At 42.7% G+C, this 16,422-nt stretch overlaps 1 protein-coding gene across 4 annotated transcripts in view; it reads left to right on the plus strand.

Annotated features, from left to right (window-relative positions):
- The window catches only part of LOC139557070 (butyrophilin subfamily 1 member A1-like), a 49,861-nt gene that overhangs the window by 30,140 nt on the left and 3,299 nt on the right, over window positions 1-16,422 (plus strand). Inside the window, exons 3-7 of one of the 4 annotated variants that reach the window (XM_071371406.1) lie at window positions 2,354-2,695; window positions 2,948-3,019; window positions 3,225-3,509; window positions 3,759-3,881; window positions 4,348-5,185. In XM_071371406.1, the coding sequence (XP_071227507.1) occupies window positions 2,354-2,695; window positions 2,948-3,019; window positions 3,225-3,509; window positions 3,759-3,881; window positions 4,348-4,463 (938 nt within the window). In that variant the 3' untranslated portion in view covers window positions 4,464-5,185. Of the gene's footprint in view, window positions 1-2,327; window positions 2,696-2,947; window positions 3,020-3,224; window positions 3,510-3,758; window positions 3,882-4,347; window positions 5,186-16,422 lie in introns of those variants that run through there. The other 3 variants (XM_071371405.1, XM_071371408.1, XM_071371407.1) reach the window with 3 other exon arrangements.

Consider the following 16,422-nt stretch of genomic DNA (forward strand, 5'->3'; position numbering starts at 1 on the left):
GGAGCAGCTGGCTCTACAAAGTTTTGACTTTGGGGGGGTGAATAGTTATGCACGCTCAAGTGTTCTGTTCTTGTCTTTATTTGTTTCACAATAAAGATATTTTGCATCTTCAAGGTGGTAGGCATGTTGTGTAAATCAAATGACCTAAACCCCACAAAAAAATACATTTTATTTCCAGGTTGTAGGGCAACAAAATAGGAAAAATGCCAAGCTGCAACAACAGAGAAGTGGAACTCACATTAATCAGGACAGGTACATGTGGTACATAGCCCTGCAAACACTATGTTTTGTGAACTCATTTTAGCTAATGGAGGGTTACATTATCAATACAATTAATTTTTTATAATGTGCTAACAACAAGTCACAAGTTGCATGGACTGTGTGCAATAATAATGTGTTCAACATTATTTTTTTAATGATTACCTCATCTCTGTACCCCACACACAATTATCTGTAAGCTCCCTCAGTCGCAGTGAATTTCAAACACAGATTAAATTCCAAAGACCCGGGAGTTTTCCAATGCCTCGCAAAGGGCATTTATTGGTAGATTTAAAATGTATATATTTTTTAAAAGCAGACATTTAATATTTCTTTGAGCATGGTGAAGTTATTAATTACACTTTGGGTGGTGTATCAATACACACAGTCATTACAAATATACAGGCGTCCTTCTTAACTTAGTTGCCGGAGAGGAAAGAAACCACTCAGGGATTTCACCATGAGGCCAATAGTGTTCAATGGCTGTGATGGGAGAGAACTGAGGATGGATCAACAACATTGTAGTTACTCCACAATACTAACCTAATTGACAGAGTGAAAAGAAGGAAGCCTGTACAGAATACGGCCATTTCTGAGATATTGGATGTGGTGCCGCCCGGCACCGACGATCATACCACACTCAAAGTTGCTAAGTCACTCGTTTTGTTCAATCAAACAGTAACTGAATGCCTTGATGCCACGTGTTTAACCTATGTCACTTTTCCAGAACCAATGCAATCGCTTTTCACCCGGTGCAAACTCCGCCCACGCGGCGCCCTGTCCAGATGAATCTAATCCCATCAATAGCACTGCGGCTAACTAATGCTTGGAGCTAACCACAAGGCTGTTTTACTCTAGGGTAGGCTAGGAGCTAGCACCGTGGCTAACTGCTTGTCACAGACTTGTGCTTGTATTTAGGGTATGTTTGTACACAACATTTTTTATTTTTAAATAATCAATTCTTTCATCAAATATTTGTGCTTTTCTTTACTCCTGTGCTTACTTTATTGGCTGTCTGTCTGACATTCTCTCTCTCTCTTTCCTAGCTGTCTTCGTGTGCTCTGTCTGTCTCTGTCTGTCTTGTGTGGTGAGAGACTGGTTCATACAGTGCCTCTTCCTCAAACACAAGTAAGACTATAATACTACTATCTTTCTAAGTACACTATAGTGTATGTCTCATCTGTCTTCATGGGCTGTCTGACAGCTTTCTCTGTCTCGCTCTCTTTCTCTTTAATGGGGATTTCATGGGAAACGTACGTTTACATTGTCAAAGTAAAAGAAATATAGACTTCAAATGTTATATTATTGGCTATGTGCAGTAACAATGTGCGAATGGCAAGCCAAAGTGGGTATGGTCAAACATTGGTCAGGAGGATAGAAAGTGCAGCCCAGTTTCCACCTCATTTTGTGGGCAGTGGACGCATAGCAGGTCTGCACAACCGCTCTCAATAGCAAGGCTACGCTCACCGAGTCTATGCATAGTCAATGCTTTTCTTAATTTGGGGTATTCTGCCACTGTGTATTCTCTGTGTAGGGCCAGATAGCGTTCCAGTTTGCATCGTTTTTTGGTTCATTCTTTCCCATGTGTAAAAAATAATTGTATTTCACATTATTTGGTTGGGTCTAATTAGTTGTCTCTCTCCCCTCTTTTCTGCTGTCTTCAGTCTTTGTCCTGTAGCAATTTGTCTGAAATAAATGACAAAATTTGAACAATAATGTAATGTTTATACACATTACACAAGTAAAAAAACACATGGAATTGATAACTAGTTAAAGATGTTTTCCAGATGGTTTGTATACCTTTTAGCCAGTAACGATAGTTCTGAAAGGAGAACTCACGAGCCAAAAAGGGTCCTCGAAAATTGTACAATATGTTATGAATTTGAATTCATTCTATCTCTTTAATTCGCCCAATATTATTATTCCTCTGGTGGACACCTCACTCTATATGCTCTCTCCTGTCTGTCTGACTGTCTGCTTGTCTGTCTAGCTGTGCTCTCTTCTGTCTGTCTGGATGCATGCATCCATGTTCCTGAAATAACTAATAAAACAGTTGTTTTCCTATATAGACCTACCTCCTTTTTTTCTGTTACAGTTCTTGTTGTTGGTTCAACGGACCCTGTTCGTGGCATAGTTGGCGGGGATGTCATCTTGCCTTGTTTCCTGAGACCTACCAGGAGTGCTGTTGAAGAGTCAGTAGAGTGGCAGAGACCAGTCCTGGAGCCAAAAGAGGTGCATTTGTACCGAGACCGTAGTGATGACAATGTGCTCCAGAATCCATCCTACAGTGGAAGGACGTCACTATTCAGTGAAGAACTGAAGAACGGCAACGTCTCACTAAAGCTGACCAATGTGAAACACTCTGATGCTGGAAATTACACCTGTTACATACCGACGTTAGGCCACCAGAAAACCACCATTGAACTCTATGTCGGCGGTGAGTCATTTGATTACCAAACGCATGGTTCAGATTTCTTTGTCAGTCTATCAAATGTGAACAAAATGATTGGATAACTTGAATGATCAGCATGTTTATCCTTCCTCTCATTTGTTGATTAATGGTGTTATGATGTTATATGATACATTGGATGTCAAGAAAGGTGCCTGGCCCCAAAAAGTGTTATTATGACATCAAAGCACATTGAGTACAGAGGTCTGAAATCTGTTCTTCTATCTCTACAATGTATAGAGGACGGGACTCCTTCATCCTCCCTCCCACCCACCCAACCGCCCCTAAAAGACCAATCAGGGGAAGTCAGGGGTGAGTTTCCAAAACCTAATCGATTCAGATTAGAAATGTCAACCTCTGTACAAACAAAGTGATATTTGATGTCATAATTACAATTATTTAATCAAATATACTTCGACATGATACTATCCATCACAAGTTCCATCTTACTCTTAAAGGTCCATCGATATCAGGATGATAAATCCTATAAACCTTTTATGTCTTTGTGTCTGTGTAGGTGCAGCCCCTCGGCCATGGCTCTCCATTGTGGAAACCAAAGACAAGGAAGTGGTCCTGAAGTGTGAGGCTGAAGGGTTAGTCTATAAGCCTGAGTTGGTGTTGCTGAACAGTAAGGGAACCATCCTCCCTGCTGATGAATCTACAGAGAGACCCATGGACTCAGAGGGCTTGTACACAGTGACACGCTATTTCACTGTCCAGAAGACTGCCACCAACATGTTCACCTGTCAAGTTCAACAGCTGGAGATCAAACACATGAGGGAGACACGGATTCGTGTTCCAGGTGAGGTGGTTTTTAATACAGGACTGAATTGACTAGGAATTTAAAAACCTCATGGTTGAGGGTTGGAATGATGGCCTGAATCTCTGTGTGGGGTTATTTACTGTTGCCATTTTCAATTGAATTGATGAACTATTACATTTTTTTATTCAATTCCAACACACAGATAATTCACAGTTATGGACTATTTTGAGGTAATCTTTCACACTTTAGGTACTAATGTCTTATGGTTTCACGTTACTTGTTTTTCAGACAAAATGTTTCAGGAGGAATGCCCCTTGGAACGGAAAGTTGGAATTGGATTTCTAGGAGCTGTTGTAGGCAGTGTTGTAGGAGCTGTTGTAGTTTTTCTGTTCATGCGGAGAATCGCGGAAGGTAAGTCATAGATGTGTGACCTGAACTTCTTGGTTTTAGCCCTGTTCCAATACTTAAGTCGCACTCCAGTCTCGTTTTCAGCTCATTTATCACCGGATGACATCATAGGGCACCATCAGACCAACACCTTGAATGGCATACTCCTTGTTACCAAAAAAAACGATTTTGGTGAACATTACTGTATTTATACATGGGATCTTTTTTTTAACTGGAATGCGTCTTTAAAATGCATCCTTCTCTCCTCCCTTATTTGCAGTATTCACTGATCTAATAACACATGAAGGGCTCCACTACATAGTAGCTTTCACCAGTCCAGTGATGATACCAACGAATGTTTCAAATGATAGTCATAGTTATTTTACCCAAAGTAATAAGTGTTTAAATGTGTCACTTAGTTGACTGTTCATGTGGTGTGTTATTAGTCCGTTCTGTAAGAGTAAATCCTGTCTCTCATCCATTTACACAGAAACCAATGGCGTGTGGGCAGATAACGGGATTGCCCTCTTCGAGAACAGCAATGTAAATGGCCATCCTAATGGTGTGCATGTGTCACAACCTGGAGAACGGGGACAGCCAACATAGCCTTGTTTGTTTCCACCAGCCACCCTCGGTGATGTAATGAGATAGACACTCATCACCTGCAGTGAAGCCGCTCAACATTTACCTTACAAGACAGTCGTGAAGAGGTATGGCAACTGCTCGGCCTCCGACCGCAAGGCAATACAGAGGGTAGTGCGTACGGCCCAGTACACCACTGGGGCCAAGCTTCCTGCCATCCAGGACCTCTATACCAGGCGGTGTCGGAGGAAGGCCCTAAAAATTGCCAAAGACTCCAACCACCCTAGTCATGGATTGTTCTCTGCTACTGCACAGCAAGCGGTACCAGAGCACCAAGTCTAGGTCCAAGAGGCTTCTAAACAGCTTCTACCCCCAAGCCATAAGACTAATCACAGTAGGAATGGTGCCAGGTTTCCTCCAGACATGATGCTTGGCATTCAGGCCAAAGAGTTCAATCTTGGTTTCATCAGACCAGAGAATCTTGTTTCTCATGGTCTAAGAGTTTTTAGGTGCCTTTTGGCAAACTCCAAGCGGGCTGTCATTCCTTTTTACTGAGGAGTGGCTTTCGTCTGGCCACTCTACCATAAAGGCCTGATTGGTGGAGTGCTGCAGAGATGAGTTGTCCTTCTGGAAGGTTCTCCCATCTCCACAGAGGAACTCTGGAGCTCTGTCAGAGTGACCATCGGGTTCTTGGTCTGCTCCCTGACCAAGGCCCTTCTCCCCCATTTGCTCAGTTTGGCCAGGCAGCCAGCTCTAGGAAGAGTCTTGGTGGACCAACTTCCGGCGCCGAAAAGAGATGGCTGCCTCGCTTCGTGTTCCTTGGAAAATATGCAGTATTTTGTTTTTTTACGTGTTATTTCTTACATCGGTACCCCGGGTAATCTTAGGTTTCATTACATACAGTCGGGAGGAACTACTGAATATACGATTAACGTCAACTCATCATCGTTCCTACCAGGAATATGACTTTCCCGAAACGGATCCAGTGTTTTGCCTTCCACACAATACAATGGATCTGATCCCAGCCGGCGACCCTGTGCGACGCCGAAAAAGGGGAAAACGTGGCGGTCTCGTGGTCAGGCTTCGGAGACGGGCACATCGCGCTCCACTCCCTAGCATACTACTCGCCAATGTCCAGTCTCTTGACAATAAGGTTGATGAAATCCGAGCACGGGTAGCATTCCAGAGAGACATCAGGGATTGCAACGTGCTCTGCTTCACGGAAACATGGCTAACTCAAGGGACGCTAACGGAGTCGGTGCAGCCAGCTGGTTTCTTCATGCATCGCGCCGACAGAAACAAACATCTTTCCGGTAAGAAGAGGGGCGGGGGGGTATGCCTTATGATTAACGAGAAGTGGTGTGATCATCATAACAACACACAAGAACTCAAGTCGTTCTGTTCACCTGATCTAGAACTCCTCACAATCAAATGTAGACCGCATTATCTACCAAGGGAATTCTCGTCAATCATAATCACAGCCGTATACATTCCCCCCCAAGCAGACACATCGATGGCCCTGAACGAACTTTATCTGACTCTTTGTAAACTGGAAACCACACACCCTGAGGCTGCATTCATCGTAGCTGGGGATTTTAACAAGGCTAATCTAAAAACAAAACTCCCCAAATTCTATCAGCATATCGATTGTGCTACCAGGGCTGAAAAAACACTAGACCATTGTTATACTAATTTCCGCGACGCTTATAAGGCCCTCCCCCGCCCCCCTTTCGGAAAAGCTGACCACGACTCCATTTTGTTGATTCCAGCCTACAAACAAAAACTCAAACAACAAGCTCCCGCGCTCAGGTCTGTTCAACGCTGGTCCGACCAATCTGAATCCACGCTTCAAGACTGCTTCGATCACGCAGATTGGAATATGTTCCGCATCGCGTCCAACAACAATATTGACGAATATGCTGATTCGGTGAGCGAGTTCATTAGGAAGTGCATTGACGATGTCGTACCCACAGCAACGATAAAAACATTCCCAAACCAGAAACCGTGGATTGACGGCAGCATTCGCGTGAAACTGAAAGCGCGAACCACTGCTTTTAACCAGGGCAAGGTGACCGGAAGCATGACCGAATACAAACAGTGTAGCTATTCTCTCCGCAAGGCAATCAAACAGGCCAAGTCTCAGTACAGAGACAAAATCGAGTCGAAATTCAACAGCTCAGACACAAGAGGTATGTGGCAGGGTCTACAGTCAATCACGGATTACAAAAAGAAAATCCGCCCCGTCGAGGACCAGGATGTCTTGCTCCCAGACAGGCTAAACAACTTTTTTGCCCGCTTTGAGGACAATACAGTGCCACTGACACGGCCCCCTACCAAAACCTGCGGGCTCTCCTTCACTGCAGCCGAGGTGAGTAAAACATTTAAACGTGTTAACCCTCGCAAGGCTGCAGGCCCAGACGGCATTCCCAGCCGCGTCCTCAGAGCATGCGCAGACCAGCTGGCTGGTGTGTTTACGGACATATTCAATCAATCCTTATCCCAGTCTGCTGTTCCCACATGCTTCAAGAGGGCCACCATTGTTCCTGTTCCCAAGAAAGCTAAGGTAACTGAGCTAAACGACTACCGCCCCGTAGCACTCACTTCCGTCATCATGAAGTGCTTTGAGAGACTAGTCAAGGACCATATCACCTCCACCCTACCGGACACCCTAGACCCACTCCAATTTGCTTACCGACCCAATAGGTCCACAGACGACGCAATCGCAACCACACTGCACACTGCCCTAACCCATCTGGACAAGAGGAATACCCATGTGAGAATGCTGTTCATCGATTACAGCTCAGCATTTAACACCATAGTACCCTCCAAACTCGTCATCAAGCTCGAGACCCTGGGTCTCGACCCCGCCCTGTGCAACTGGGTCCTGGACTTCCTGACGGGCCGCACCCAGGTGGTGAGGGTAGGTAACAACATCTCCACCCCGCTGATCCTCAACACTGGGGCCCCACAAGGGTGCGTTCTGAGCCCTCTCCTGTACTCCCTGTTCACCCACGACTGCGTGGCCATGCACGCCTCCAACTCAATCATCAAGTTTGCGGATGACACTACAGTGGTAGGCTTGATCACCAACAACGACGAGACGGCCTACAGGGAGGAGGTGAGGGCCCTCGGAGTGTGGTGTCAGGAAAATAACCTCATACTCAACGTCAACAAAACAAAGGAGATGATTGTGGACTTCAGGAAACAGCAGAGGGAGCACCCCCCTATCCACATCGACGGGTCAGTAGTGGAGAAGGTGGAAAGTTTTAAGTTCCTCGGTGTACACATCACGGACAAACTGAACTGGTCCACCCACACAGACAGCGTTGTGAAGAAGGCGCAGCAGCGCCTCTTCAACCTCAGGAGGCTGAAGAAATTCGGCTTGTCACCAAAAGCACTCACAAACTTCTACAGATGCACAATCGAGAGCATCCTGTCGGGCTGTATCACCGCCTGGTACGGCAACTGCTCCGCCCACAACCGTAAGGCTCTCCAGAGGGTAGTGAGGTCTGCAGAACGCATCACCAGGGGCAAACTACCTGCCCTCCAGGACACCTACACCACCCGATGTCACAGGAAGGCCATAAAGATCATCAAGGACAACAACCACCCAAGCCACTGCCTGTTCACCCCGCTATCATCCAGAAGGCGAGGTCAGTACAGGTGCATCAAAGCAGGGACCGAGAGACTGAAAAACAGCTTCTATCTCAAGGCCATCAGACTGTTAAACAGCCACCACTAACATTTAGCGGCCGCTGCCAACATACTGACTCAACTCCAGCCACTTTAAAAATGGGAATTGATGGAAATTATGTAAAAATGTACCACTAGCCACTTTAAGCAATGCCACTTAATACAATGTTTACATACCCTACATTACCCATCTCATATGTGTATATATACTGTACTCTATATCATCTACTGCATCTTGCCATCTTTATGCAATACATGTACCACTAGCCACTTTAAACTATGCCACTTTATGTTTACATACCCTACAGTACTCATCTCATATGTATATACCGTACCCTATACCATCTACTGCATCTGCCATGCCGTTCTGTACCACCACTCATCCATATATCTTTATGTACATATTCTTTATCCCCTTACACTTGTGTGTGTGTGTAAGGTAGTAGTGTGGAATTGTTAGGTTAGATTACTGTTGGTTATTACTGCATTGTCGGAACTAGAAGCACAAGCATTTCGCTACACTCGCATTAACATCTGCTAACCATGTGTATGTGACTAATAAAATTTGATTTGATTTGATTTGGTTCCAAACTTCTTCCATTTAAGAACGATGGAGGCCACTGTGTTCTTGGGGACCTTTTTGGTACACTTCCCCAGATCTGTGCCTCAACACTTTTCTGCTTTTCTGCTCTTTTGCACACCAGTATCACTACTTGCACATCATCATCTGCTCATCTATCACTTCAGTATTAACCTGTCTAGAACCCCCCCCCCCCCACATTCCACTGAAAAGGCGAAATTCAAAAAATATTTTTTTGAAATATTTAACTTTCACACATTAACAAGTCCAATACAGCAAATGAAAGATAAACATCTTGTGAATCCAGCCAACATGTCCGATTTTTTTAAAATGTTTTACAGCGAAAACACCACGTATATTTATGTTAGCTCACCACCAAATACACAAAAACACAGACATTTCTTTCACAGCACAGGTAGCTTGCACAAAACCCCCAAATAGAGATAGAATTAGTCACTAACCAAGAAACAACTTCATCAGGTGACAGTCTTATAACATGTTATACAATAAATCTATGTTTTGTTTGAAAAATGTGCATATTTCAGGTATAAATCATAGTTTTACATTGCAGCTACAATCAGAAATAGCACCGAAGCAGCTAGAACAATTACAGAGACCAACGTGAAATACCTAAATACTCATCATAAAACATTTATGAAAAATACATGGTGTACAGCAAATGAAAGATAAACATCTTGTGAATCCAGCCAATATTTCCGATTTTTTTAAAGTGTTTTACAGCGAAAACACAATATAGCATTATATTAGCTTACCACAATAGCCAAAAACACAACCCATTTATCAGCAGCAAAAGTTAGCGATCGCAAAAAAACAGCAAAAGATATATAATTTTTCACTAACCTTGACAAGCTTCATCAGATGACAGTCCTATAACATCAGGTTATACAATACACTTATGTTTTGTTCGAAAATGTGCATAGTTAGAGCTGAAATCCGTGGTTATACATTGTGAAAACGTAGCAACTTTTCCCCAGAATCTCCGGATATATTTCTGACACTCACCTATTCTGACCAAATAACTCATCATAAACTTTACTAAAAAATACATGTTGTACAGCAAATGAAAGATACACTAGTTCTTAATGCAATCGCCGGAAAATAATACTAAACCTTTTCGACAGGAATACAAAATAACATCATAAATGGTTCCTACTTTTGCTGAGCTTCCATCAGAATCTTGTACAAGGGGTCCTTTGTCCAGAACAATCGTTGTTTGGTTTTAGAATGTCTTTTTTCCTGTCGAATTAGCAACCAAAGCTAGCCAAGTGGCGCGAAGCTGTCCATCTCCACCAAGCGCAGAGAACGGAACACGCCAAAACTCCCGATAAACTTTCAATAATCTGATAAAACTATATTGAAAAAACATACTTTATGTTTTTGATGATATTATCACATTTATCAAATAAAATCAAAGCCGGAGATATTAGCCGTCTATAACGAAAGCTTTTCAGAAGGCAATCCAGAGTTCCTTCCCGCGCCTTGCTGAACAAAGGAAATTGGGGTCATGTCATTCCAAGAGCTCTCTTTTGACCTCAGATAAAGCCCCATTCCACCTCTCACTGCCTATTGACATCTAGTGGAAGGCATATGAAGTGCATGTATATCCATAGATTTCAAGCAAATGAATAGGGAGGCCCTGGAACAAAGCCTCGATTTCAGATTTTCACTTCCTAACAGGAAGTTTGCTGCAAAATGAGTTCTGTTTCTCACAGATATAATTCAAACGGTTTTAGAAACTTGAGAGTGTTTTCTATCCAATAGTAATAATAATATGCATATTGTATGAGCAAGAATTGAGTACGATGCAGTTTAATTTGGGAACGATTTTTTACAACGTGAAAACAGCGCCCCCCTATCCCAAAGAAGTTTCTGCTAAATTGTAATTACTTTGCTACTATGGCCTATATTGCCTTACCACCTCACGCCATTTGCACACACTGTATATAGACTGTATATAGATTTTTTTCTATTGCGTTATTGATTGTACATTTGTTTATTCCATGTGTAACTCTGTTGTTGTTTGTGTCGCACTGCTTTGCTTTATCTTGGCCAGGTCGCAATTGTAAATGAGAACTTGTTCTAAACTAGCCTACCTGGTTAAATTTAATTTTACCTTTATTTAACTAGGCAAGTCAGTTAGGAACAAATTCTTATTTTCAATGACGGCCTAGGAACAGTGGGTTAACTGCCTTGTTCAGTGGCAGAACGACAGATTTGTACCTTGTTGGCTCGGGGATTCGATCTGGCAACCTTTCGGCACACTCTAACCACTAGGCTACGCTGCCGCCCCAATAAATGTGAAATAAATAAAAATACATTTAAAAAAATCCTGACTCTGAGCTCTACGGACAATTCCTTCGACCTCATGGCTTAGTGTTTGCGCTGATATAGACAGGTGTGTGCCTTTCCAAATCATGTCCAATAAATTGAATTTACCACAGGTGGACTCCAATCAAGTTGTAGAAACATCAAGGTTGATCAATGGAAACAGGATGCACCTGAGCTCAATTTCGAGTCTCATAGCAAAGGGTCTGAATACTTTTTTATTTATAAATGAGCAAACATTACTAAACCTGTTTTTGCTTTGTCATTATGGGTTATTGTGTGTAGATTGCTGAGGATTTTATTTTTTTCCATTTTAGAATAAGGCTGTAACTTAACAATGTGGAAGAAGTCAAGGTGTTTGAATACTTTCCGAAGGCACTGTACTTTAAAAATACACCTTATGGAACAGCAGGGACTGTGAAGCAATACAAACATAGGCACAGACACATGCAAACACACACATGATAACATACGCACTATACACACACGTTCATGTATTTTGTGTTGTAGATATGTGGTAGTGGAGTATGGGCCTGAGGGCACACACATAGTGTGTTGTGAAATCTTATGAATAAATTGTATAACTGCCTTAATTTTGGCATGCCACCAGAGGTGTCTTCATAATCCCCAAGTCCAGAACAGACTATGGGAAGCACACAATACTACATAGATCCATGACTACATGGACTAACATACTAGGATCATACTGAGAATGCGTAATCTATTTGTATGTATTATGGATCCCCATTAGCTGCTGCCAAGGCATCAGCTACTCTTCCTGGGGCTGGCATGGGTGTCCGAGCTGTGTTCCAGGGCCTGCATACTCATCAGACATGTCACCCACTGAGTTCGTTTGGGATGCTCTGGCTCAACGTGTACGACAGCATGTTCCAGTTCCCGCCAATATCCATCAACTTCGCACCATTGAAGAGTGGGCCAACATTCCACAGGCCACAATCAACAGCCTGATCAACTCTATGTGACTGAGATGTCATGCTGCATGAAAGAAATGGTGGTCACAACAGATACTGACTGGTTTTCTGATCCACTGCCCTATTTCTTAAAAAAAAAAAAAAGGGTATCTGTGACCAACCGATGCATCTGTATTCCCAGTCATGTGAAACCCATAGATTAGGGCCTAATACATGTATTTCAATTGACTGATTTCCTTATGACTAACTCAGTAAAATATTTGAAATTGTTGCATGTTGCGTTTTATATTTTGGTTCAGTATATATGTATCCACCCTAAATATAAGTACATACACAGTGTACAAAACATGAGGAACACCTTCCTAATAATGAGTTGCACCCACTTCTGCCCTCAGAACAGCCTCAATTCGTCGGGGCGTGGACTCAACAAGGCGTCGACAGCGTTCCACAGGGATGCTGGCCCACGTTGACTCCAATGCTTCCCATAGTTGTGTCAAGTTGGCTGGATGTCCTTTGGGTGCTGGACCATTTTTGATACACACAGGAAACTGTCGAGTGTGAAAAACTCAGCAGCGTTGCACTTCTTGACACACTCAAACGCAAAACGGTGCGCCTGGCACATACTACCATACCCCCATTCAAAGGCACTTAAATCTTTTGTCTTGGCCATTCACCCTCTGAATGGCACACATACACAATCCATGTCTCATGTTTTAAAAGTCCTTTAAACTGTCTCCTCCCCTTCAACTACACTGATTGAAGTGGATGTAACAAGTGACATCAATAACTGATCATAGCTTTCACCTGGTCAGTCTATGTCATGGAAAGAGCAGGTGTTCCTAATGTTTTGTACACTCAATGTATTTGTGTGTATGTATGCATTGGGCTTCATGGATTGTTTATTTGTATGTGTTGGGCTTTAGCTGAGATTATTCTTTCGAGTCCTGAATGCTGATTGGCTGACAGCCGTGTTATATCAGACTGTATACCACACGTATGACAAAACATGTATTGTTACTGCTCTAATTACATTGGTAACCACTTTATAATAGCAATAAGGCATCTCAGGGGTTTGTGAGATATGGCCAATACCATTGCTATAAAAAAAAAGTTGCCTGGTAATGTTTATGTATCTTTCAAATCTTGGAATGTTCTCAAACCGTTACTGTCCATGATATCAGCAAGCGTACGGATTTCACATTTGGACCATTGGAGGGGTGCAAAAGGCCGACCTCGAGATTTCAAGACATTAATGTGAAAATATTGGAGTATGTGCATGCTATTTCGATTCCCAGTTACATTGTTTTTCCATTTTGCGCCAAATAGAAATTGTGCGAGCAATGATAGGACCCAAGTATAGTTTATTGTTTAAAGAATTTATCAGTGACTGAAGACCACCTCTTCCATGGCAAAATGAGACACCATATTTCTCTTTATACTCAGCCACAGGGCAGAAGAATCATGTCTAAACCAATTTAGGATGGGGAAAATGCTAGAGCCTGGAAATACAACTGAAAGTTTGGTACGGATAGTCCTCCTAAATATTTCCCTCTTTGTAAGTGTAAGTTTATCCGGAATCGTTTACCTTGCCATATACATTTTGAAACCACACTATGAAGTGTATCCCAATAGTCAGTAGGGGGAGCCATGGGAAGCATTGAACTACAGAAATTCTGTGACAATATATTCATTTTGACAATAGATATTCTACCGGTTATAGCAACTGGGATAGTAAAATGGCAAAAGCGAAATTGGATCGCCTTGTCTGCTGCTTCTAGTGATATTGCATGTTATAACTATAGCCGAGGGATTGACATAACATTTTAATCATATTAATGAAATTGGAGCCAATTACCATATGTTCCGAGATACTGAATGCCCATTCTAGTCTATCAAAAGCTTTTTCTGCATCGAGAGATAATACAGCCCAAGACCATGTTGTTTTTAATGAAGCGTTTAAGATAAGTAATCGTAAACATTTCTTAACAAACCCGCTTTGCTCCGTGTAGAACAATTTTTGGCCATCAAGGAAAATGCTATGTCTAGCACAAATCCAACACCTCATTACCCCGAGAACACCATCCACCATCGGCAGGGACTGGAAACTGGTCAGAATTGAGGGAATGATGGATGGCGCTAAATACAGAAATTCTTGAGGGAAACCTGTTTTTCTTCCAGAGATTTGAGACGGATGGAGGTTCACCTTCCAGCAGGACAATGACCCTAAGCATACTGCTAAAGCAACACTCGAATGGTTTAAGGGGAAACATTTTTAATGTCTTGAAATGGCCTAGTCAAAGCCCAGACCTCAATCCAATTGAGAATCTATGGAATGACTTAAAGATTGCTGTACACCAGTGGAACCCATCCAACTTGAAGGAGCTGGAGTAGCTGGCTCTACAAAGTTTTGACTTTGGGGGGGTGAATAGTTATGCACGCTCAAGTGTTCTGTTCTTGTCTTTATTTGTTTCACAATAAAGATATTTTGCATCTTCAAGGTGGTAGGCATGTTGTGTAAATCAAATGACATAAACCCCACAAAAAATACATTTTATTTCCAGGTTGTAGGGCAACAAAATAGGAAAAATGCCACGCTGCAACAACATTAATCAGGACAGGTACACGTGGTACATAGCCCTGCAAACACTATGTTTTGTGAACTCATTTTAGCTAATGGAGGGTTACATTATCAATACAATTTATTTTTTATAATGTGCTTAACAAGTCACAAGTTGCATGGACTCTGTGTGCAATAATAGTGTGTTCAACATTTTTTTTTTATGATTACCTCATCTCTGTACCCCACACACAATTATCTGTAAGCTCCCTCAGTCGCAGTGAATTTCAAACACAGATTAAATTCCAAAGACCCGGGAGTTTTCCAATGCCTTGCAAAGAAGGGCATTTATTGGTAGATTTAAAATATATATATTTTTTAAAAGCAGACATTTAATATTTCTTTGAGCATGGTGAAGTTATTAATTACACTTTGGGTGGTGTATCAATACACACAGTCATTACAAATATACAGGCGTCCTTCTTAACTTAGTTGCCGGAGAGGAAAGAAACCACTCAGGGATTTCACCATGAGGCCAATAGTGTTCAATGGCTGTGATAGGTTTTCCCCCGGTGCTTTTCGCTTTTCACCCGGTGCAAACTCTGCCCACGAGGCGCCATGTCCAGATGAATCTGATCCCATCAATTGCACTGCGGCTAACTGTAATGCTTGGAGCTAACCACAAGACTGTTTTACTCTAGGGTAGGCTAGGAGCTAGCACCATGGCTAACTGCTTGTCACAGACTGGTGCTTGTATTTAGGGTATGTTTATATATTTTTTTAAATGTGTACAATCAGTTCTTTCATCAAATATTTGTACTTTTCTTTACTCCTGTGCTTACTTTATTGGCTGTCTATCTGAACTGTCTGACATTTCTCTCTTTCTCTCTTTCCTAGCTGTCTTCGTGTGCTCTGTCTGTCTATGTCTCTGTCTGTCTTGTGTGGTGAGACTCTGGTTCATACAGTGGCTCTTCCTCAAACACAAGTAAGACTATACTATAATACTACTATCTTTCTAAACTCAGCAAAAAAAGAAACGTCCTCTCACTGTCAACTGCGTATATTTTCATCAAACTTAACATGTGTAAATATTTGTATGAACATAAGATTCAACAACTAAGACATAAACTGAACAAGTTCCGCAGACATGTGACTAACAGAAATGGAATAATGTGTCCCTGAACAAAGAGGGGGTCAAAATCAAAAGTAACAGTCAGTATCCGGTGTGGCCACCAGCTGCATTAAGTTCTGCAGTGCATCTCCTCCTCATGGACTGCACCAGTTTTGCCAGTTCTTGCTTTGAGATGTTACCCCACTCTTCCACCAAGACACCTGCAACTTCCCGGACATTTCTGGGGGGAATGGCCCTAGCCCTCACCCTCCGATCCAACAGGTCCTAGACGTGCTCAATGGGATTGAGATCCGGGCTCTTTGCTGGTCATGGCAGAACACTGACATTCCTGTCTTGCAGGAAATCACGCACAGAACGAGCAGAATGGCTGGTGGTATTGTCATGCTTGAGGGTCATTTTAGGATGAGCCTGCAGGAAGGGTACCACATGAAGGAGGTGGATGTCTTCCCTGTAACGCACAGCGTTGAGATTGACTGCAATGACAACAAGCTCAGTCCGATGATGCTGTGACACACCGCCCCAGACCATGACGGACCCTCCACCACAAAATCAATCCCACTCCAGAGTACAGGCCTCGGTGTAACCCTCATTCCTTTGACAATAAACGCAAATCCGACCATCACCTCTGGCAAGACAAAACCGCGACTCATCAGTGAAGAGCACTTTTTGCCAGTCCTGTCTGGTCCATCGACGGTGGGTTTGTGCCCATAGGCGACGTTGTTGCCAGTGATGTCTGGTGAGGA

This window comes from Salvelinus alpinus, chromosome 28 (assembly GCF_045679555.1).
Source record: "Salvelinus alpinus chromosome 28, SLU_Salpinus.1, whole genome shotgun sequence".
Classification (NCBI taxonomy): domain Eukaryota; kingdom Metazoa; phylum Chordata; class Actinopteri; order Salmoniformes; family Salmonidae; genus Salvelinus; species Salvelinus alpinus.